Here is a 24,484-nt window from a genome sequence, read left to right as displayed (position 1 = left end):
GTGGGGCCTTACAGGCTGTTACAGTTGTGCTTGTTTTAGCTCCTGATCCTATAAAAAAGACAGGGTTTGTATTTATGAGGCCGAATGCAAAGGCTGCATAATAACTCAACAGCTGCAAACTGACCAGCGAACTGTTAATATGTTGCATTACACACAGTCGCTCTGGGAACACAAGGATAATAAATCACACCCCTGATGGTATTCAGGAGCTTTTGGTAATTTTGCAACAAAGCTTATAGTTACATAGACTTTTTCTCCACTCGGGAACCTTTGCTCAGCACGTAAAGTTTTTGTCATAAATGCAGCATTTGTAAAAACTTTATAAAATAAAAAATACTATTGCTCTGAGTAAATAAATAACTGTTGTTTTTAATGTTGAATTTATGTTGAGATGTTTTAGTTAGGATTTACATGTGAGACATAATATCAAGGTATTATTGTAGCCCGTTAACTGGAGAGATACCGTGCTGCAGGGGGAGGGTGCTGCCATTTTTACAATTCGTAATGGAAAAGTTGAAATTTGGGTAATGCAGCAAAATTTTTCTACCTTTTTCATTAAATTATTCTATTTTTATTATTTATTTATTACCTCGAATGTCGAGCATCTTTACAAAACTGTCCCAGTTTTATACATTGAATAAATGTTTAAACACACTCTAAAGCAGAGGTCACGGATTATCGGACCGCAGTCCGGATCCGCACCCACCTGCTGGTTAATCCGGACCCAACCTGATTTAAAACATTTATAAATTACAACATGGTGTACGACGACAGTGTATAAAAATACAATTGCACCGCTTCTCCTGTTTGTACGGTAAAGCCCTCTGGAGCGTCCGGATCCAGGCTCAAAATGAGCACCTTGATATGTGCCATTCGAACCCATGTTTGAATGGCGACAAAATAACAAACGTTCAGTTCAGGTGTTTTATAAAATAAGTGAATCAGGAATTTGTCTTTATACCAAACTGAACAATTGTTCTCTACTTAAAAAAACACTTTAGATTTTAAAATGAAAAAAATTTTCTATTTTTTTTTTTTTATATTTTTTTCACTTAAAAATTTGTTGCAAGGGGCGTGCAGATGGTGCAGTGGTTAGCATGTACGACCCATGTACGGAGGCCTTAATCCTCGACGCGACCGACACAGGTTTGAATCCCACTTGTGGTCCTTTGACGCATGTCTCTCCCACTCTCTCATACCTCCTTTCCTGTCAGATTACTGTCGGAAAAAAGCGCCACTAGTGCCATTAAAAAAGAGTCAATGTATAACATGGATGCATAAAAACTTCTTTTTATTTTGTTTAAAGTAACAGATTATGATTAAAAATGTCTCCGGATCTTTACTGGTCGATGATTTTCTTTACTCAGACCCCGCTGATTTTTAATTGGTTATCCCTGGTTTAAGTTTGAGAGAACTCAATAGAGTTCTCTCAAATACAGACAAATAAGCTTACATAGGAAATTTAGAAGGAAAAATGAACTTAATGCTCATAGAATCAATACTTTAATACCTTCAGTTTATCCCCTCCTTGGAGGAAATACCTAATCCTAAAGATGTGTGACACCTAAATCAGATACTTCAACTCCTTCAAATTTCACCTCAATGTAATCTAGAGCATGCAATTCCCCTCTCAGCACAGCTGAGCTGCACCCTAGATCAGGAAAACTTAAATGGTTCACTCCAGGAGTGTAAGCTCATGTTGTGATTTTTATTTACGAACTGTTTTCGTCTGCCTGTGTCCTTGATTGTAAAAATGGCGCCATCCTGCAGTACGGTGCCCTCACTGAACTGGGCAGGTTATCTGTTATTTATCCTACAGCTGTGAAGGAAATCACCCCTGCAGAGACTCAGTTTATTTCATGGCCAAAGTCCATCCATAGACTGCTCTATAACCACCTGCAATGTAAATAAGAAATGCTTTATCTCCACATATGTTTTTATCTTGCTTCCCAAAGATATTTAAGGATGCTCAGTCCTGTCCAAATGGTTTTTAATTATGTCTCAGTTCTAGATATGTGCATTCTGAGTTGATTTTCACTCAAAAATGTGGTTATGGGTCCATAGTAACAATAAATATTTCCAATGTTTGAGACATAAAACCATTCAATTCTACAGACAGATGCCAACAGAACAAAGTACCAAAATGTCATTGATAAATGTACAACATTCATTACTCATAAAGGTGACTTGCATAGCATTTGTTGTTATGGTTCCTGCTAACCTGCTAGCCATGTTCCACTCCAGGGCTGGATTCTGAGAGCTCCTCTCACTTTCTGCTGAAACCCCTCCTTTAGCTCCCTCCTTCTCTGGCTTGAGCTGTTCCCACAGAGCCGTACCGATGCTGATAGACTGGAGATCAATCTGATACTGACGATCCTCTACCTCTGAGCCTGGGTCGCGCAAAATGCCCAGGTTGAACGCTCGTCTGCAGGGAGAAAGAGAGAAAATGCCAAAATCACTTTAACATACATTTAGAGGTTTAGATATTCAGAATGTTAACATAGAGGTAAATAAATAGGTCATTCTTGATATTGGGAGTGTGTTTAAATTTTAATCATCATAAATAATATGTGAATAGTTTGGAGAGGCACAGCTGAGGCAGGTTAGTGGGGTATGCTGGTGACACAGTTATTAGTTATCCTTAAATCTCTTTGAATGGGACAGTTTACATCAGGGATGCTACATGGGGCCAAACAAATAGCTTTACTTTCTGTTGCATATTGTTTTCATTTGTACCTGCATGAGCAGTTCTATGAGCCATCAATGTTTTGGGCTTGTACTGAGGACATAATACTGAATCCTTCTGTGATTTCATACAGAAACTTTAACTAATCGATCGGCTGGACAGATTTCATTCTCCACCTTTTAAGATTTGCCTCAAAAATAATTTAAAAAAAGCCTTTGAAATTATAATTCACATCGTTCCGAGCTTAAATCGCTTCTTGTTCCCTGGTTTTAGCTGGATAACCAATTTTAGTTACATTTACACTTGCTCATATTTTCCAGACAAAAAGTTAATGGCGCATCTCAAATGTCCCGGCCGCAACAACGATTTTATTGGTTCCGCTATCGGGATGGAACCAATAATGGCGAGCCATTATTTTTTTTAAATAAAAAAAAAAGGTCAATTTTAATGTTTTATTTAGATTACACAAATAAATCATGATAAAAATAATCCTATTTATGATGTTTTAAAAATCAAGACCTACGAAAGACTGATTTAAGACATTTTAATACCAATTAAGGCCTTAGTTTTATTTTGAAGAATTCAATGCCTTTTAAGACTTTTTAAGGACCCGCGGGAACCCTGTAATAAAAACTAAGCTTCTGCAAACTGTTCAGTTAAATTGAGAAAATTCACAGTTGGACCTTTTGCCACCTTATGACAGTAGTCCTAAAAAGCTGCTCTTATTGCTGTTTTGTTTCTAATTCAATCTATAAAAACGAAGGGCTAAAACTACACCCACAAACTTCAAAACACAGGACAGGAGGCAGCCTTGTGTCTGTGGTGGAACGGCTGCAGTCGAGGGAGCGAGCACCGAGCCGTCCACGCCAAGAAAGTGATGTCATGTATTTTGCCTTTGAGAGACAAGATTCAGACGAATTCACGGAGCAAAAAAGGAATAATCAAAATTCAACATCTGTATATGACATCAGGGCTTTCAGTTCATTCTGAAATGTTTATTTGTGCTGGTGAATTCAAATGAGAGCCTTAAATGGTAGAAATGAAGGCTTAAAGCGGCCACAGATGTAGCGGCAGCGTGAGCGGTGTTATTTGTTTCGGCAACGTCAGTGGCAATTTTCAGATAGCGTTTCCCTTCTCCTCGCCACATTGAGAAGGCCTCTACCAGAGCACGATGTTATGACAATACGCACCAGCAACAAAAACAATGGCAATGAGAGATTAGAGGTGCCTTACTGGGGTTTAGTTGGATTTGTTGACATACAAACAAGTGAAACAGATCCTTAATCAACATTTGGAACCACATTTATCAACAAAGCATAATATAAATCAAACTAAGAGCTGGGTAAGATTTGGGTGGGATGTGTCAGTCTGGATTCATTAGGGACTTTGTAACAGTACCTCCAACCCTATACTGTCTTTTTCACTTTAAAACAAACCACAGTTACCTCATATGCTTTCCAAATTATCTCCTAACTGTAGCTTATTTAGGGGACTCTCTTTCTCATAATCAGCATAACATGGGAATTTGCAGCCAAGACTGGAACGGCAGGGTCATCTCCGATGACATAAATAAATATGATAAACATTTGTCTTGGTCTTACAGCCAGTGGAAAACGGTGTGATTTAATATCAAAAGACACATTTCAGCAAATCACAGGAAACTAAAGAGCTTCATTTCTGACAAATGAGGAGAGGAGGAATTTTGGAAGTTCCCCTTGGGGTGAAATAATAATTGAAGCCAGATTTTCTTGTAGTACATGTGGGGGGAAAACACTGGTGGTTTGACATATTTGATTGGTCATGTGAAGACCACACTGCTTGGCCAAGAAGAATCAGAACACCCGCCCCCCCAACTGTTAGACATTCAAACTCACAAACATACACAGTAAAGCAGGTGGGACACACACCTAGCTGCATCTCTGATGCATCAGAAATGAGATACATAAAAAATAAAAATGCATTTAAAATGTGGGACACAGAGCCAGAGAGCCGACGGGGGGCTCTCTAAACCACAACTCCTTAATGTGACCCTTGTTCTGGAGCCAACCTGATTTTAATTGCAGAAACAGAAACATTACTTTTAATGGCAATATTCTGCTGTTTGTAAAAAGCTTAGAAAGTTCTGTCTTAATTTGCTGAGGGGCCTTTTCTAAAAAAATTATTTCTCCATCTTCCGATACAACTGAAGCCTAATTTAGGTAAAAAAAAATATTTAAAAAAAAGCCACTGAGTCGATTCTGCAGCAGAGCCGAACCATGATGGCTGACGTCCAACATTATTAAGGCCCAAATTCAAACCCTCCAGCCCACTAAAACATTCTCTGGTGAAGACATGGCAGTGCTGCACGTTCACAATGATTTAGTATGACCGCTTTAGTTGTGCTGCATCAATCCAAAAGGAAACGATTAAATTCACATCGATTTGGACAGAAAATACTCAGACAAATGCACCAGTGGCCAATTAGGTGCTTGTTATGTGTTACTATTTAACATTCTTTAGAGCCTTTATATGCTAAAAGGGCATTAGGGATGATTTGTTCATGCATTTGTAACATAAAGGATAGGCTATTGTAGTTCTTTACTTTTAAAAAGTTCACTCAATGTAGTTAAAAGGCTTTAGTTGATCCAAAATGCTACAGCCAGAGTTCTGATATTCTGAATATTAAAAAGACAGATCATATTTCTGCTGTTTAGGCTTCTCTTTATTGGATTCCTCTTAAATCCTTCTTACATACAAAGCCCTAAGTAGCCCAATCCTGTCGTATATCACAGATCTGATCATTCCTTGTGCTCCTAACTCGATGCGAATCACTTCGCTCTCAATCTGCAGGTTTACTAGTGGTTCCTAGAATTTTTAAAAGTAGAATGGGAGGCAGTTCTTGTAGTTATCATGCTCCTTTCCTGTGGAACCAACTACCAGTTATAGTCCATGAGACCGAAACCCTGTAGTCCATGAGACCGAAACCCTGTCTACTTTTAAGGGTAGGCTTAAAACTTTTCAGGTAAAGCTTATAGTTAGTGGCTCAGATTATCCTGCAATATCTCTATAGTTATGCTGCTATAGGTTTAAACTGCTGGAAGACATAGGGACCTCTTTTCATCATTCTGCTTCAATCTGTCTCTTTTTTCCATTACTGCAGTATTTGTTATTTCAACCAGTGACTTTATGTTCCATTTTTTCTTATGATACTAGCTTCATTTGGTGCTGTTTAGCTGTGACCTCATCCTAAAGAATGATCAGCTGGGCTGCTGCCATCGACACCTTTGATCATAAATGATAGAGTTGGGACTGTTTTTCCATGTTTAGTTCTGTTTCTCGCCTACAGTATACCTACAGGCTCAGGTTTTACTTTGACTAACTCCTCTGTCTTTAATCCATTTGACCTGAAAACAAGCTCAGAGTTCATCTGCTTAATGGTTTCATTTCTAGACGGAGGTGCCTATTAACCACCAAAAGCTAATTACTTTTACTAATACACAAAGTATTTATAGATCAGAGCTTCTATGTTCCTCTTGTGTGTCTGTTTAAATCTCTGAACCCCAGTCAGCCACGGCAGAAGGTCATGCCCACTGAGTCTGGTTCTACTGGAGGTTTCTTCCCGTTAAAAGATAATTGTTCCTCTTCACTGTCGCTGTATGCATGCTCGATGTGAGGGATTGCTGTAGAGTCAATGGCATGATGCAACTTAATATTTACTGTCACCACTTGTTCATTCAGGTGGAGCGAGTCCTGCAAAGTCAATGACTGAGTGAAATGAGCTGGTTTTCCTTATAAACCTTTAACCAATCTAAATGACTGATCTGATTGAATTGTCTCTGTAAAGCATATTGGGATAACGTGTTGTGAATTGGTGTTATACAAATACACTGAAATAAATGTGTCTTTTCAGTAGAAGTTTGCTCCGACAACTCAATATACCCTACGTATAGCAGTAAGTCATTTTGTTCTTAACTGGCAATTGGAAGAGGTTAATGGATATTATGGTTAGCACCTACATAAATCAAGAAATGTGTTCAGTGAGAGATTTATTAGCTACCAAAAATACAAACCATGGAAAGAGCCTGGCTGCCCACCATGGGGGTATATAGTTTCCAAATCAGCTTTAATCATAGAAAGGAAATGTTGTAAGAAGATAAATCTATCTAAATTAGCATACATAAAAACCAAATAGTGCCAATTGGGTAAATTGCTGAAATGCAGAGAGAGTGGAAACTGGGAGGGCTGGATTACTACACTGAGCATCTGAAGGTTAGCTGTGTTCAAGGCTGTAAAACAAACCGCAGTCAGGATCTGGTTAAGGCTTAGGGTCCCATGCTGGACATGTTGTAGACCCCAGCACTGCATCATCGAGCTGCAGCTCCATATGCTCTCCCAGCTTTCCCACTCCTACCTGATCCATATGCCTCGACCCAAACCCTGTGGGGCAGGAAGCACTGGGGTAATGCCAAGTGGTGTTTGGGCTTCTGGATCTCATCAATCTGAAATATGCAACCCTTAACCTGCAAACCACGGCTCTGTTCTTCGCTCCGTTTCCCCCAACAACCACAAGCAATGTGTGTCTGCTTACCTGTTCTACACGGCGAATGCCATAACTGAGTTGGAGCATTTTACTGACGTCTAAAGCCATTTCCAGCAACTCAAGCTAAAGCAGGTTTGCAAAAAAAAAAAAAAAAACTCACAAGCAAACTTTGCCTCACCTGATCCTCAATTACTAAGGATTTAATGTAAAAGTACACCTTGTGAAATGTTTTATGTAAGTTTTGTTTTACATAAACATTAAATATAAGGATATTTATACAACAAAAACCCATAAGCACAGGGAGAGACCGGACGGGGGGTTTGGAGGTAATTCTCTGTGGCTCCGAATGTTATTAGCTCAACACCTTCAGCATCCAGGGACTCTTCCCGTTGCGGCTAAGTAAAAGCTCCACAGTGGCTTCTTAATCAGAGTGCCATTGGCTTGAAGTGGAGTTCCCTGGGGATCTGTGTGTGCTGAAGGGGAATTCAAGAGCATTATGATTCATGAATCTTGCAATTACTTGGTAAGTTGAGCGCCCTTTACCTACAAATGTGGGCTGCCAGAACTTATGCGACTTCCAAGTTGGGATTTATTCTAAGCTGTGGATTTCTATCTCCAGTCGAGTTCAATTGCTGTTAATTCACATCTAGCAATTATAGTAATTAAAGCTCTGAATTACAACACCGAACAGCTCTTGGAGCGAAAGAGGGAAATGATGTGGAGGAATACGGGGCGTCAGCAGAATATAGAATATAACAGCCTGTTATGGCATCGCTACTGACATTTTGGATCACAGGGATCATCAGGGTTCCTGAAGGGAAACAGCTACAATACTTTGGGGCGTGTTTTGAGAAGAACATTAGGCCGACTATGAAAAAAAGAAAAAGGAAAAAATTGTTTTTCAATGCGTTAAAGAAATTCCCATAGCAAAAACTAAAAAAAAAAGCATTGATTGTTATCCAAGCAGGAGAGCCGATCCACAGCGCTGTTCCCAACAGAAGGCTGTTATTCATTAGGCTGATTGCAATTTAAAGACACTCATGCCTGACCAATTATATCATATTTACATGAGATCTTAAGAGTAAACTGTTATTTCTTTATACAAAGTAAGCAAAGCGAGGATTAGTTTGAGCTTATACCACCCTCAGGACAGCTGTATGTGATAGTGATGAGTTAAAAGAAACTGACTACAGAAGACAGGCTGCTGTTTACAATGACCTGGTGCGCAGCAAAGCTCAGTATGAGCACTTTGATTTCAACATATCTTAATTACGGGAGTCATTTATCTCCTCAGTTTACATGTCGGTGATGTTATACTGCTCTAAACATTGCCTAAGAGGGAAAGAAACAAACTGGTCAACGTGCGCCCCGTGATGGCGTGATAGAAATGTCAAATGTGACTCATCAGGAAGTCTTCTAAAATGGCATCAGATGTTGATGTTGGACCAGACATTATAAAATACATTTCCTGCTGAGCGTGATCTTTTGGAGATCCAAATTATGGCTGATTGATTAAAAATGTATTTTTTTTCCCCAATTCAATTCTACACTTTTGTACAATCTCATTCATAAACAAGGTCTTTTGAAAGCGGATCTCACATTCCTGGCTGCACATCAATCAGAACGGGCGATGCACCTTCAAACTTTCCCTCCAGCCTGAGGGGATCTGCAGTTTGTCCGAGCCAACAGCACTGCAAGGGTCATTTAATGAACTGCACAGATGCTGTCCTCATCCCACTGCTTCTGTTCTGCTTTCCTTTACACACACACCCACTTCGCCTGCTCTGCTTAGCTTTAACGGTGCTCCTCTCTGCTTCTGCCTGCATGTAGCTCTAAGCACGGAACATTCCTGGGTAACAGAGACTGTAATTCACAACCTTTTTAAGGGCACTGACTCATTGGATTCTTTCATACAGTAGGTACATCTGCAATGGATCTACTGAACAAAGGGCACCTTGGATCCTCATTGGAGAACAAATTCAGTTGTGGCTGCAGCTGACAACCCCTGGCAGGTTTGTGTGTGCACCACTCTATCGCAGATCTCCAACATTTTATGCTTTTGGAATCAATGATGTGTCCTTTATGTCTATGTAGGGTTGCCATTTTTCCCCAAACCCCCTAACGTTTTGAGATTTACTTCAGTTGTGAAGTAAATCACAACTGCAGTGAGAACTGCAGAGAAGATCATCGGGGCTCCTCTTCCCTCGATAAAAGACATTTCATTCCAGATCTGCGTGTCCCGATCCCGTAAAATTATATATGACCCCTCTGCCCCCCACTGTGGACTGTTCTCCCTGCTGCCCTCTGGGAAGAGGCTTCGCAGCATCCGATGTAGGTTTAGCAGATTCTGCAAGAGCTTCTTCCCCACCACCATCAGATAGCTGAATGTTGAAAAACTCTAAATCATGTCACAGACTCTGCATCAAACTGACAACACCAAACCAAAACACTACAGAATTGAACCATATATATTTCATGCCCTGAACTTCAAAATGAATACGTTTTTTTTGCACCATGTTTTTTCTCCAACATGGTTTACATTTGATAACTGCTGCACTTTAAGAAAATGGAAATATCATGAGAGCTGTACAAAACGAAATTTCATGTTGTATACACTCTGTATACAAAATGACAATTAATGTTGTCTAACAGCAACAATAGCTAACAGCTTTTGTCTTTTGATTTCATATCCAACAGCCGTCTCTGACATCAAATGATAAATTTATAAACAATATGCTAGACACAAAAAGGAAAATGCCTAACAAACCGATTGCAAATGCAAATGTGTCTTTGTTGAGCTATAAACCAATGTTAATTCATGCCACACTTTATCACACTTTATAAGCAAAGTGGCGGCCCATTGCTCCCAAAGGTCAAATGCAGAATTGAATTTCTCCATTGTGAGATCAATGATGTTCAATTAATATTATTATATAAGTACAGGCCATTTACTATTTTTACCAACAGAGCGCCGGAGCATCAAGGAGCATTGGCTCATGATATGCAGTATATTGGAAGCCTTATAGTATTGGATCGCAACACATAAAACCTTGAAAATGAGTTAGGAGAGCAGTAAGCATTCTGCTTGTTTGAGGTTTAATTTAGTGAGTGTTGGTTAATATGGAGGATAAAACACAACTGAAACAGTTTCAGGAAGAAGTGAATGGTGCAAACAAAATGAAAAGACTTTCCCTTTAAGGGAAGCAGAAGAGTATTCTTAAGCCTGGTTTATGCTCAGAAACCAGGATGTCTGCATGTGTATCGCAGTTAACGCAGATATACGTTAACTGCCTCTGATTGGTCAATTCTACATCTGCTCTACACTATGCGTATTTCCTGTTTGGTACAGTACCTAATGGCATAAACTCTGGCTGTAATGAGGTCCACAACGCCTAGCACACCTCGGACACTATCCCAGACACCGTACAGGACGCTAGTTTGTAGCTCTGTGCGACGGTCTGTTGGTTTGCATCCCAAGTCAAATAAAAACATGCAGCGCCAAGGCCAGTCTTTCGGGAACACTCATGGGTAAACTGTATGTCGTCCTGCATTGGATGAGAAACATAGACACCCACAATCCTAGCTAGTTCGTGATTGTCCCTCTTGCGTTGAGCGTGGAATAACATAGCACAGACCACGCTTAAAATTGGGCATAAATCAAAAATATCTGCATCATACCTGCGACAAGCTTACTGCATGACACTGCTGTGGGAGTATAACCAGCCCTTTAGGCTATTGCAGGTTAGTGGGGAATCACCCAATGCAGTTTAAAGTTTTACCGACAAAGCATTCAGTTCAAAACTGGTCCAAGCTGCTGAAATTTAAAGCAAGATTGTTCAACGTTTAGCCACTAGGGGGGCCAGACTGTTAACTTCTAGGTTTGTCCTCCCGGAAAGCAACTAACAGCGCTAAAATGTCACAAAATTAAACAGCCTCCTTCGCTGTTTAGGAATCTGACAGCAGACCGCTTTAAACCAGTCCACTGAGAAATAATAGAGTGACCTCCAGATTAAATCAAAGGCCGTTTCTCCATATATGTACCTGTGCGTTCTCATGTGCTGGTTTACTCATGAAACTCCATCAGCCTCAGCCCTAGTGCTGTTCCAATTTACAAGAAGACCGAAAACAGACAAAGTCCCTGGATGTTGTTCTCACCCCTCCCTCTTTACCCAGCATGCATCAGAGCAGAATTGTACGTTCTTGAGATTGATAGCTGTCCCAGCATGCACTGCAGTAGCAGCTTCCAGGGAAGCACCAACAGAGCTCAGTGTATTAAGTTAAAAGTTCTCTTTCTTGTTGTTGCTCTTTAAAAGTACGTTTTTAGATCATTTGAGGCGAGAACATTATACTTTCAAGCGTACAGCGTATATACTTATTTATTGCATAATTGATGTAATCCGATGTTGAGAGGACCACAGCTACCAGCAAACCTCTGAGGGTAAAGGCAGCCAGGTCTAATCCTAGCCCGTCTGCAGCAGCCCTCTCTCTGCATAGCTGTGTGTGACGTACCTCTGGCTCTGATGCCAATTTTTTTGCTAATTTGATTTGTATTTGTCTGAATATGTTAATTATTAATTATTGTTAATTATTATTCCCTCAATAAATGAAAAAGTAAGAATTGATCATTATATAGAGACTATTAATAACAGGAGGTGAAATGCCGCTTCAGATGAGCAGAGCATGTGGTGATGTCATCAGTACGCCTCTGTTCCAATTGACCCATATTTATGCTGCTTGCTCCCATTCTCCCAGAGTCAACACTTTCCTGTGTTCTTATCAAGAACATACGAGTCCGTACATCAGAAAATATGTCGGCCAATAAAAGTTTTTAGCTTAGCTAGCTCTGGTGTTGAGTGGGAGCTCAGACTGCTGTAAAGTGGCGCTCTGAGTCACATGATTTATTCACTGACCGATCCAACCCTGTCATGTTACATAGGAACGGTTTTGAAAACAATTGCCCAAAACTCATTTAAGAAATCTCAATCTGAGCTAATACTCGGTTCAAAACTTACACTGTGCTGCTTTAAGCAACATCATCTGAAATGCTGGTAAATGCAACACGAATGATTTGAAAAGCCATTATTATCTAACTTCTGAGGTGAATCTAAAGTTTCATATGAGCCACAAAGCCTTAAAAGCCTCTTTGACTTTGTTTAAACTCTGATTTACGCTTTGTGGCATTTAAAAGATTTTTAAAGCCAGTGTTTGTACGCTGACATGCCATGCAGATAGAGCAACACATTTGTGTTATCTCTCTCATCAGCAGGGATCTATGGATCTTTCAGCATTTTGATACTTGGGTAAAACAGAAGGGACATTTTATAAAATATATCATCAGAAAAAGAGCATAATAAGAAAAAAGACAAAACCCTCCACCCTTCAAACTTCTTAAACTGAGATGCCTCCAGGCTTCATAGAGTTCCTTGTGATTTACTCCTGCATATAAATTGTTCAATCCATGCTCCTGGAAGGAGAGTGTTTTATAGAGCTGTAAAATTAGCCTCATTTTATGGATCCCACAGCTTGAGCTACTTGTGCGCCTTTTTTTCCCTTTTCCGTTTCTTCCACTTGATATTGATTAAGGAGTTTAATATCACCAAGCTGCTTTACATTAGCGTACACAAAGACAGCAGGCAGGCCGTTTGAATATGCTCATCTTTATCTCTGAAAGTGGACTTATTTAGAGGAGCACTTTCAAGTTGATTACATTTTGTTTACAGCAATTATTGAATCCTGACAAATGTTTAAAGCAACAAGATTACATATCAAGGCACGATCCTTTTTGGATAAAGAGCAAAAACTTTCCTAAACAAAGTCAGGGAACCGATGGCCATATTTGATTAGGTTAACGCACGCTCCAGGTTAGGCAGACAGATTGAACAAACATGTAATTAGATAGCTACAGTAACAAGCAACAGTAGGACCTTTTTGTTTCCTTTTTTTTCTTCTCTTCCTAACTCTAAACAGCGTTTCGTTCAAAGGCAAGTATCATTCCAGCAAACAAAAGGGAGAATGAAACAAAATACCACAGCTTGCTGCTGGAAGCTCCCACATAATGGGAATTAAAAACGTCTGTCACAAGCTTTGCAGGGAGAGAGAGAGAGAGAGAGAGAGAGAGATGTTGGCTTTTATGAGCAGCTCAAAAAGCTCCTGGTTCGGCCCCGCCCTGCAGGACTCCAGACGCTTTCTCATGAGATAGTGTCCTAATACTTTGATGTCAGTGAGCACAAACAGCATTAAATAATTACAACACTCTGGGGCACACATGCTTGCCACGCCAGCTAATTCTTCCTCCTCTGTGGAAGACTACAGAATCTGTGTTTATAATTTTTTGAAGCGGATCCCTAATTCATCCAGATTACGAAGGGTGTTTACACAAGGTGACATTTTGGATGAGAATTTTCCACTTTTCCTACCCCTGAATGAAAAATTGATGTTGAAGAGTCGACCCATGTGCTGTCCAGTTCTATTGGTGATGATGTTCATTTGGAAAAGTTAAAATGAACCAGAGATGGGAAGTAACGAAGTACAAATACTTCGTTACTGTACTCAAGTAGATTTTTCTGATATTTTTACTTTACTTTACTACTTATTTTTATGGCGACTTTTTACTTCTACTCACATTTTTACACAAATATCTGTACTTTCTACTTCTTACATTTAAAAAAATTGGCTCGTTACTTTAGTTTTGAATCATTTCAATGGAGTTACCGTTATTATTTTTCACGTCATCAATACCAAATTCAATCTAATTGGATGGGAATCTACATTGCATTTGACGCACCACTACAAGATGAATCGACAGATTCGGCGGTATTCATTGGCGGCAAATCATTGCAGCTTGGTGGCGGTGGCGTTAGCATAGTAGTGTGGACGACGAGATGATTGAAAATGAACACAACGGAGATCTAGTCCTATTGGCAGACATCCATTTAAAATGTAAAAAAGTGGTTTCTACTTTTACTTTTATACTTTAAGTAAATTTACAAGCCTGTACTTTGTTACTTTTACTTGAGTAAAGAAGTTTAATCAGTACTTCCACTTTTACCAGAGTATTTTTTAACACAAGTATCTGTACTTTTACTCAATTACGGAAAGTGAGTACTTTTGCCATCTCTGAAAAGAACCCAAAAGATCCTGAAAAAAACATATTTAGATAAGTTAGAATAAATAAAAATCAAAAGAATAATGTTTATACAACAAAATAAACTAGTACCAGCTATTAAAGACATAGCTTGTGCATGGTATATAGCCAGCACTGCCCTAGCATTTAACATTATAATGCACATAGCCTAACTGTTCACATTATTTTCAATGAACTATGGAGTTTTACTAACTTCAGCTGAATGTTCAGATCTGTAGAGGAAAGCAGACAACAGCAAGCGGACAGAAGAACTTTCCCATATTATACATCTCACTAAAAATCTGAGTGACCTAACAAAACCAACTGCTGCTTTTAAATCATGGACTTTGCTATCCTTTATGATAAACAAATTCAGATGGATTCTGACATGAACGTTCAGATGTAATCTGATTTATAAACAGAGAGTTAAGGCAGGGCTATGCGAGTTTAGTGGTTAAAGAGCATAAAGGTACATAGTCATATTAAATGCCTATAAAAAATTTGATAGTATAATAAGATGGTAGACATTCTCAGTCATCCAGGTAATAGTCATTAAAAAAAAGTTAAAAAGCAATCCACTAGACTTTGTTTTCCAAGTTGGAAGATGTTTTGCTTCCCATCAAGGAAGCTTTTTCAATTCAAAATGTCTGGATTGGCATTGAGTTCCAGGTTTTATAGATTAGCCCAACAAAAGCCTTGTTATGGCTTAGAAAACATGCAAACTGAACCTAAAAAACAGGTCCACCCCTTAGTGATGGGAGTCATTGAGGTCATTGTTGGCCTGCAAAACCTGATATTGTCCCAAGCCTCTAAAAAGGGAGTCTTTTTGGGTGATTGTTGGCCTAGACAGCAAGACCAACAATTTTTTTAACCTTTTTTAGAACTAGTGTAATAAGGTTATATACAGCAAGCCAGCATCCTGGTAGTGAGGTGATATTTATTTTTGAGCCTAAATAGAAATTCAGCTCCAGGTTTATTAATCTATAAATAGCATCTGAATCAGTATTAATGACATTTACTCTGACAACCATAAACTTAGCAGCTACATCTGAACGCCTCTGCAGTTTTAGCTCGTTTGAACACATACAGTCATACTGTAAACCCAGCAGTGTTAGAGTCTTATCTGTCTGGGAATCTTTTTTTTTTTTTTTATGCACTTTTCACTCTGGATTTTGGACTTTGCCACATTATAAAAAAAAAACAAAAAAACATGAACATGTTAGAGCTGTTAGAGCTTACTGATGTCTGTCAGCTGCACTGTGAATTAAATCAACAACTGCTCACCAAATCCCTCCTGCATTGGTTCCTATAGTTTTAATCAGATATAGCATGTCGATCTTTCAGTTATCAGTTATCCCGCTCTGCAGAATCTGTTAGTTTAATCTCTAATGTTCTGCTTTATCTGCTGTTTCTAATAGTAGCTTCATCAAAAAAAAAAAAACAAATAAAAAACATTCTACTGGACTTGGTTTCCAAGTTTGAAGATGTTTTGGTTCCCATCCAGGAGGGTTTTTCAATGCTAATTCTGACATTTTGAATTGAAAAAGCTTCCTGGATGGGAAGCAAAATATATTCAAACTTGGAAACCAAGTCCAGTGGATTGTTTTTTCTTTAACATTTTTGGAATGAAGCATGCTGAAGATTCAGCACATAAGTGAACCAATTGGATGGAACGCTTCAGTCCTTTATGAAGCTTCATCTTGCATCAGCTGTAACAAACCCTTCAATGAGCCGCAGCACAACCGCTGCAAACTAAACCGGGTTTAGACCCCATGCTACAGCCGCGGTCACACAGCGAGGCGATTAGCTGAGACATCATACCCACAGCTCACCTGTGAATCTTCTCACTAGCCTAGCAATTAGCCACAGCACTAAACTAGATAATCCTTTAGAGGTTGGCTTGATCCATAAAAGCCATATCACTTCCATTACTGCCACCTGCAGGTGGCATTTGGTATGTTACAAAAGGTAATTTCCACGGACTAATCTGCATTTGTAAAAGCTGCTAATTCTTGTTTGACTTGGAAATGCATTACATTTCTGGGACTTATGTCTAAAAGGGCCTTTAAGGTATCTTCTATCACTTTTGCTTTACTCAATTTACACAAAGCCTTGTCTGGCTTGATCCATTTAACTGCTCTCAGACAATTAGCCAATGTCCTAGCAAACCACAACTCTAATCAGATAGTCCCCTGAAAACACAAATACAGCACTCAAATATCATAAAGCCAGAGCTGGTAACCACAGCACTGATATTTAAAGAGATGCAGGCACAGAAAATTATTCGGGGAGGGGGGGGCATCAAATTATTTTCTAAATGACACCAAGGGGGATTCAAAATCAAAACCATGAAAAAAAAAAAAAGATCTTCAAGAGCTTGCATGGCAAGCTGGTAACTGGATTGGAACTTGTTTTTATTAGATGGAAAAAAAGATCAGAAAGACATGAAGCTAACATGGCTACCCTCTGTACCACCGCAGAGCAGAGACAATACCCCCCGCTGAACTCTAAAGAGAAAATTGGACAGAAAAGCATGTTGTGCATTAAGGGACTACAGAGTGAGGCACTGAGAGATGATGGAGAAAAAAGTGAACAAGCAGTGCTTCTGTTCACCAGAGAATCTGAACAGAATTCAGTCCAGGTGCAAAGCATTAGAGGAGATGGCACATCAAACAGAGATGTGCTCTATATCTTTCCTGTAACCCTGGTGGCAGGAAATGCTGGTCTGCTGCACCCTGTGAGCTGACCATAGAAAGGCAGACGAGAGGTGGCAACAAGAAGCCCCCGGCTAAACGGGGATGAATGGAACAGCAAATACTCTAAACATGCTGCAAAGATGTGGAGAAACGAATGAGATGCATTTATGAAGCACATTTAAAAACAGTACTAACACTTGGTGAACTGTAGTGAAAACAGTCTTGGAGTCGACTGAAAAAGCTCCATCCCTTCTCGCCTCATCCTCATTTTCAGTACGACCAAAAAGAGCTGCTGCGATCATTTAAGTGGCCAAGAAGGATTATAAGGTTAATTAGGTCAAAGAGATGTGGGGGTGCAAATCGACTGATGCATGTATAGGTCAGCTGATTTTTAAGAACTGTGAGTCACAGTAAGCTGGTGAAGAGAAGGTGAAACTGGTGAAATTTGCTCAAACTCTGGTTAAAACAAGTGAGCCGCAGCATTCTGGACAAACTGAAGATGTTATAGGGAGGCCTGACAATCTCAATAATAGGTGAAATGCAATAATAGAGACGGGTTGTAATCCAGGCATAGTCTAGTCTCTCTAAGTCAGGTCTTAGTAGCACTGGCTTAGGCTTAGATTTCTGCATAAACTGAATTAAACTAATTATTAAGGTCAAAGTCAGAAATAAAATAATCCTCAGATTTACAACAGACCTGAGAAAAGTCTCAGGAACACCAAGGTTCGAGGAAAGAGTTGGTTCAAGGAAAAAAGGGCAGAACAAACTGATATTACTGAGGAGCAGATAAAATGGCAATCAACAATAAAAAAAACAATGGCATGGTAGAACCAAAAGGAAGCAGATACAGGAAACAATAGAAGTCCCAAAGACAGAGCCATGAGGAACCCCGCAGGGAACGAGGATTAGGAAGTAGGTAACACAGTTTCCACAGTGTTCTAATAGTGATAAAAACTATAATAATCAACAGGATGAAGGATCACAAACTGCACACTGTTTACAAGGAGTTTGTCTACCGTGATAATGTGCAAAAACAATGAAAGTAGTTTAGTAGTTATTTCAGGTTCATACTTGATGCCAAAATCAATCTCATGCTCCGTTTGGCAGAATTTTCCGTTGTTGATGGTTTACCAGACTGAGGTCTATAAATTCATGGAGCTGTTTGCATTCGCTGACATTTCTATACTGACCTGCAGGGTCATCAGACAACCCTAATGTAATAAAAACTATTTTCTCACCCCTTGTGGGGTTGGTATGTGTCTTCCTCAAGCTCGGGTCCTCTACCAGAGGCCTGGGAGTTTGAGGGTTCTGCGCAGTATCTTAGCTGTTTCTGGGACTGCACTCTTCTGGACAGAGACCTCTGATGTTTTACCTGGAATCTGCTGTAGCCACTCTCCAAGTTTATATATATATTTATATAGTATTCAATACAATATCTCAGTAGGGCAGTGGGTAGCACAGTTGCCTTACAGCAAGAACGTTCCGGTTTCGATTCTCGGCCCGGGGTCTTTCTGCATGGAGTTTGCATGTGCTCCCTGAGCATGCTTGGGTTCTCTCCGGGTACTCCGGCTATAGACGTTGTCAACGACATATAGGACAAATTTCTAAATTAGATTTTGCTGCATGTGAAGGATGATAATCAATGATGCAGCTTAAAGGGAAGCCATGCATGGATGGATGGGTGGATGGAATTGAAGTTGTGTCCATGCTAGGGATGCCTGATATATTGATGTTGGCTTTGGATATCGGCTGTTATTCGTCATATTTTATACATTAATGTTTTTGAGCCCTTCATAAATAATGCACTAAAGGCAGTCATCTGTCCATAAATATAAATATCAGTCTACTGTAGTTCTCTTGTGTTCTCAACAATAGGAAAGCATTCAATACATATATGTTTGAGCTGATTTTTGGAAAATATAAAGCCTATTGAAAGTGTTCAGGTTGAGTAGCTGTAGGTCCATCAGCCACTATCCTTAGAGCGTCTCCAACAACTTTTATCGCAATGTTACGCCCTTGCCATGGACAATGATCTATTGGTGCGAAACCAAACTGTAATACTGTCACTGAAAATATTGACTTGCATTTGAATCTTAGCAACACAAAAGTTTAGAATGTAAGGTTATACAGTAAGTCCCGTTAATATGCACTAGGCTGTGTTGTCCACGGGCTAACATCTAACGAAGAGCAAAAGATAAAAGTGCCCCAGTACATCTTATCTTCTGTTATTACTGGCATATCTATCTAACACACAATGGCTAGATAAGGCTAGGATTGGCACGCCATGGTGTGCCAGTGGTGGGGGGTTGTATCCGAGTCCAGCGTTTTCGACCATTACTAAAGTTGCTGAAGCCACCTTCACACTGTAGCCTGAAGTGACACAAATCTGATTATTTTTTCTTCCAATATTCCAATGCTTGGCAAAGGTCCCTATTTTGAGTCGTGCTAAGCGGAAGTGGAAAGAAAAACAACAACCAAAGTGGATGATGATGCAGAGAGTTGCCTTTCTTTTCAAACTTCTTTAAAGAATTGTGTTGCTAATATGCAGGCTTTGGTAAGAAAATTAATTGTTGAAAAAAATAAGTTAGGTTTTCTCCAGCACTACCATCCATGTTTACCTTTGTAAATGCAGAGCACGCACCGTACTTGCGACGTGACTACGTCCTCTACTGTACACGCGAGAGATTTGGGTTGTATGAATGCAGTTCAAATAGGAGATCACATACAAGTACAGGGTTTATACAGGAATGAGAAAATCTAATTTAATGCTTTTTATGGCTCTTTTAATGCCCCTAGAAATTATTTTAATGCCATCAACAAGTACTTATGACTCAGAAAGATATATATATATAAGGAAAAAAAACATAGCAAAATCCTTTATCTTTACCGTCGACAGGCTGCCGCCATGTCCCAAATTCCTTGTTTTCCAGCCACTTTTGTTGAAAATTGCATTTTCCTATTCTCTACCTTTTTCCCGTCTCTCCAAATATGCGGCTTTACCATTAACCGCAAGCAGTTCCTCGCAAACACTCTATATCTGACGAATATCGATATATCTGACAAAACTGTTTTTATATACTTTTTTTTTATTACAGCTTTTTTAATGCCACAATAATCACATTAAACGAATTTTAATGCCAATTAAGGCCTTAATTTAAATAATAATAATTTAATGACTAATGATTTTTAATGACCCGCGGAAACCCTGAAGTAGGAAATATTCGGAAATGTGAATGAAGGCGCATATCAATCGATTTCACAACAAAATCGGGAATTAAGCATTAAGGCCTTAAAGTGTGAACGTAGCCTTAGTTCTGCTTTGATACTCCATGTTTTTAGGGACTGGGGACCACACCAGTGGTAAGACTACATTTAATGATAGCACATGGAGAAGGTCTGATTATTCCTTAATAAAATCTAGTAACAACCAAGCAAGGAATGTTCGTGTGTGGTTCCATCTACACGCGGTGCCCAGCCAGCTCCAGAACTATATTAATTTCTGTATGTAATAATATGCGTCAATCTTTCATCCCCCTGTGCCGTCCTGTCAAACATATGCCGATCATCTGGATCCTTACGAAACCTTCATACAGCCATCTGCTCACTGTAAAAAGAAAGACTCAAATGTGGCTTTTAAAAGCTAACAATAGGAGTCTACCACCAGGCTGCACGTAATGGATGGGAAACCCCCCCGATATAAGTTTGAAGCTTTTCAAATGCCTTTGGAGCTATTAGGAGTGGATGTAAAACTATCAAGGCGGGGCACATAGCCTGGCCTTCCAACATTACTGAGAAACTAATGTAGCTTTTCTAATCATTTGGGGATTTTATGTCGGAATAAGCAAATGGACGAAAGAATATTTGGTGGAGGTTATACATTTTGTCCTAACTACATGTGCATGACTGGAGCTGTGAGATGATAAATGGAGAGGCACAGCGTGTAGACTGAGGTGCTGTCTAGTGTATGTGTTAGTCTGTGACGGATAAGTTATGGAGAGAAGAAAGGAGACCACCTCAGTTGAGTTGTCTACACTGTGGCTTCGCATTTCCGTCAAACCTGCAGCTGAAGTGATTTGACTGAGACTCTCTCATACACACTGAGCACCCTGTTGTAAACTTTCCTAATCTTGATCCCATCAATAAAAAAACTGTGTGAACTTCAAAAGAATAGAAAGCAAAGGAATACACTGTGGTAGAGATTTTGCTCCAACACATCAGGCCCCACAACGTATTTCTAAAAAGCTATTTTTTGCTGAGCTGCATAGTGTTAAAAAAAACATGAAAAAGAAACAGAGCAAAGAAAGCCAATTTTTTGTGGTAGAGTATGGCTCTTTTATGTTTGGCTGGGCCCCCCTTGGTGTGTAATGGGTCTGTAGTTACACAAGCATTAGGCAATTATGCCACTGGTTTCTCACCCGCTTTCCAGACCCACAGAAGAGCTTGTGGTTTCACGCATGGACATTAGAAAATGTTGCCACATTCCTGTTTTTCAAGTAAGCTCCCTTCTCCCCCTCATCTGTATTTAAAGTTTAACTCACCCCATGTGGGAAAAACAGAACATAACCCCGCCTCCAGAGAAATTAAAGTGGGCGGTGCCAAGGTGGCCTGAGGGGCGTGGCTAAGTGTGGGGACGATTGAGAGAAAGCGGCAGCTAGCTTAGCGTAGCCTAGCTTAGCTACAGACAAATCTTTTCAAGGTGGAGTATTTTTTAATTACCCTCACCACTGGAGATTAAGGGAGGTTTAGTGGAGGTGTCAGTTTGAGCATGAATCAGCATGCACAGTTTGAATTATTTGGAAAATTCAAATACAAAAAACGCCACTTAGCGCACCACTAAGACGGCTAAAAACTAACCAACTAAAACTCGAATTAAAAAATCTCAGTTTGCACAGCTTAAATGAAAAAAAAAGATAAGATTTAATCTAAAGCACTTTTTATTTTTTATTTCTAAAGAATGACTTGATTAGATTCAAGTTACCGAAAGAAACAGAAATTTTTAAGCAGTAGAATAATAAATAAATAAAGCAATAAGGAAAACAAATGATTAAGAACAGACATACAAAGCTGCATGGAGGGACGGACATAATTCTTAAGTCGTTTAAAGTTTTTTAACGAATGTTTCTGTCCAGGGGATAACTTCTAAAACTAAACTGAAGTATTTAATAAAAAGTTCTGTAATAAATTCATAGTTAAGGAAGAACGACCAAATTAAATATTTTGTCTTAAAAAAGTTTTTGAATGTTTAAGAGAACTAGGAGATATTTAACCCAGTAACCCACAGCTTGAAACGACCATGTAGTCACGGCTTCTTCAGCAGTATTTTAACCTGGTTATTGGCCAAACCAATATGTTAATCAGCTGCTGTTATTTTACTTTTAGGAGGGTCTATCCTGCCACATGATCATTTGTAATGGTGGACAATAGGTCTGCTGTGGCAGAATGAGGCTGCGGATTTGGAGGCACTACATAAGACCAATGGACTCAATGTTACTGGGTTAAAAACTTAAATGATGTCAAATTTCTTCAACTTCCTGACGGTCTATGTCGAGTTTAGAAATAACACAGACAATATTTACTGTTAAAAACAAAATTGTTGCAATTTAGAACAAAGTGAAGCTCAGTTGTTTTACAGGATTATTCCTTTTATTGATAATGTTGAACCAAATCTAGAACTGATCTGAGAAAAATAGCTTTTTCTGGAACTTTTAGTTCACTTTTCCACCACTTTAATGCTATTAGTAAGATATTAGAAGAATCTTCCATCTCTCCATATTTTTAAGGTGCCAATTGTTCGCTCAACAATTCGCTAAATAAAAAACTGACAACTGCAAGTTGTTTGTATATTTTAGCAAGACAATGAAAGCTTTCTCTTTTTCTGGGTGCTTCTGCAAGCCACCCCCCTTCCCAATAAAGTCTTGATTATCTCTGCTTCAAACCAACCTTGCAGGATGCCAGAACATCAACATATTGGGAGCTGGAAGGAAATGAACTGCAGACACACAATGCACGACAAAAGTGTTTGGATGTACAAACACAAAAATTCAGCCACACACATTCTGAAATGTTAAAACTGGTAGATTGTGTGTTTTTAAGCTTCTCCATCTTCTCCATCTTCTCCTTCAAAGGTTTGGTTTATATTTTTAGAACCCTGATATCCTGCTTTAGGATGAGCTCTGTACAATCATAGGACCAGCGAAGATCAAGCCCTGTGCCATGCGGTCAGCCCATAGATTGAGCTCTTTTATGTGTGAGGGACATCTGAGGGGTGATCCCTCTCGCCTCTGTCACCATGCATGGCGACCTGACTGACAGCAGCATGCCAAAACATATGAGGAGTTTCCGGGAAAAACTCTAAATAGAAAACTGCTTGTGTGGCCAGAAGCATTCGATGTCTCTTTTTAACAGAAACACGCTGACAAACGATGAGAAAAAAAGAGGGAAACTGCCGGAAATAGGATGTTTTACTTATGAAATGAGAATCATCACTAGCCTTAATAAATGCAAAAAAAATGGAAAGAGGTACGTTCTAAATCAAAACTGCCTGGCCTTCGGTTTTGTACATTTAGAAGTTTATTTTTTTCTTTCAAAAATGTTTCCTATGTGTTTTTACATAGAAAAACAGAAATCTTTTAAACTGTCCGATGCTTTTCCTCCTTTTTCTAAGTCGCAAACTTGACTGTTTTGCAAAAGAAACACCTATTAAAAAGCAGAGCAGAAGGAAGGCTGAGGCTCTCTTCATCCCAATTCCCCTAAACCTCTAACTGCTGGCCACAGAATACAAGTGTTGTGGTGCAATCTTCTCACAAAGCAGTGGCCCTGAGAATAACATCACAGAGGCCACAGATATTTATGGAATGAACCGCAGGCTGTACACAGAAGTCAGCAGACACCACAACACAGATGCTGTATACAGCCTCATGTTCAGTGCAGAGAAACAAGCAGCTGAAACGTGGAGATGTGGTCAAAAGCTCAGTGATGATGGATGGATGGAATTAGGAGGGACAGAAGGAGAGATAAGGATACAGAACAGACATTTAGACAGGAGGTACTTAATGACTTCATCCATCTTTTAAAGTGCCTCGCTCTTCAATAGAGATATTAAGACATTTATGGTAATGCTCCCCGCAGTTTCATTCACTTATACCCGCCAGAATGATGTGCAGCAGAGCCGCTTATGAAGAACAGGGTTTACGATAAGGCCTTTAGCCTTTAACCATACATTTAGGTTTAGGAGGGTTGTAGTTTAAATGTTTACGTTCTACAAAAAGTGGGGCGGTGTTCTGTCAGATTAGCATACCCCGTCAGACCAGCTTACCTACTGTATAGTCAATATGCATGTGCATGACATCAGATTTGCATTTATCCCTTTAGCTTTGTATGAAAAATAGACTTTAAACTAGACTTTAGTTAAAATAGACTTTAGTTATGTATAAAAAAAACTAATTTTTTTTTTTTTTTTT

The 24,484-nt window shown here is 39.3% G+C and overlaps 1 protein-coding gene across 1 annotated transcript in view; it reads right to left on the bottom strand.

The window, feature by feature from the left end:
* The window catches only part of LOC107100003 (vacuolar protein sorting-associated protein 13B-like), a gene marked incomplete at both ends in the record, with an annotated part of 299,591 nt that overhangs the window by 112,414 nt on the left and 162,693 nt on the right, over positions 1–24,484 (bottom strand). Inside the window, one exon of the mRNA XM_015398349.1 lies at positions 2,222–2,425. Coding sequence (XP_015253835.1) covers positions 2,222–2,425 — 204 coding nt within the window. The remainder of the gene's footprint in view (positions 1–2,221; positions 2,426–24,484) is intronic.

Source organism: Cyprinodon variegatus, unplaced genomic scaffold (assembly GCF_000732505.1).
Source record: "Cyprinodon variegatus isolate N-32 unplaced genomic scaffold, C_variegatus-1.0 Scaffold929, whole genome shotgun sequence".
Lineage (NCBI taxonomy): Eukaryota > Metazoa > Chordata > Actinopteri > Cyprinodontiformes > Cyprinodontidae > Cyprinodon > Cyprinodon variegatus.
Note: the sequence above shows the minus strand (reverse complement) of the source record. Positions and strands in the feature narration are given on the sequence as shown.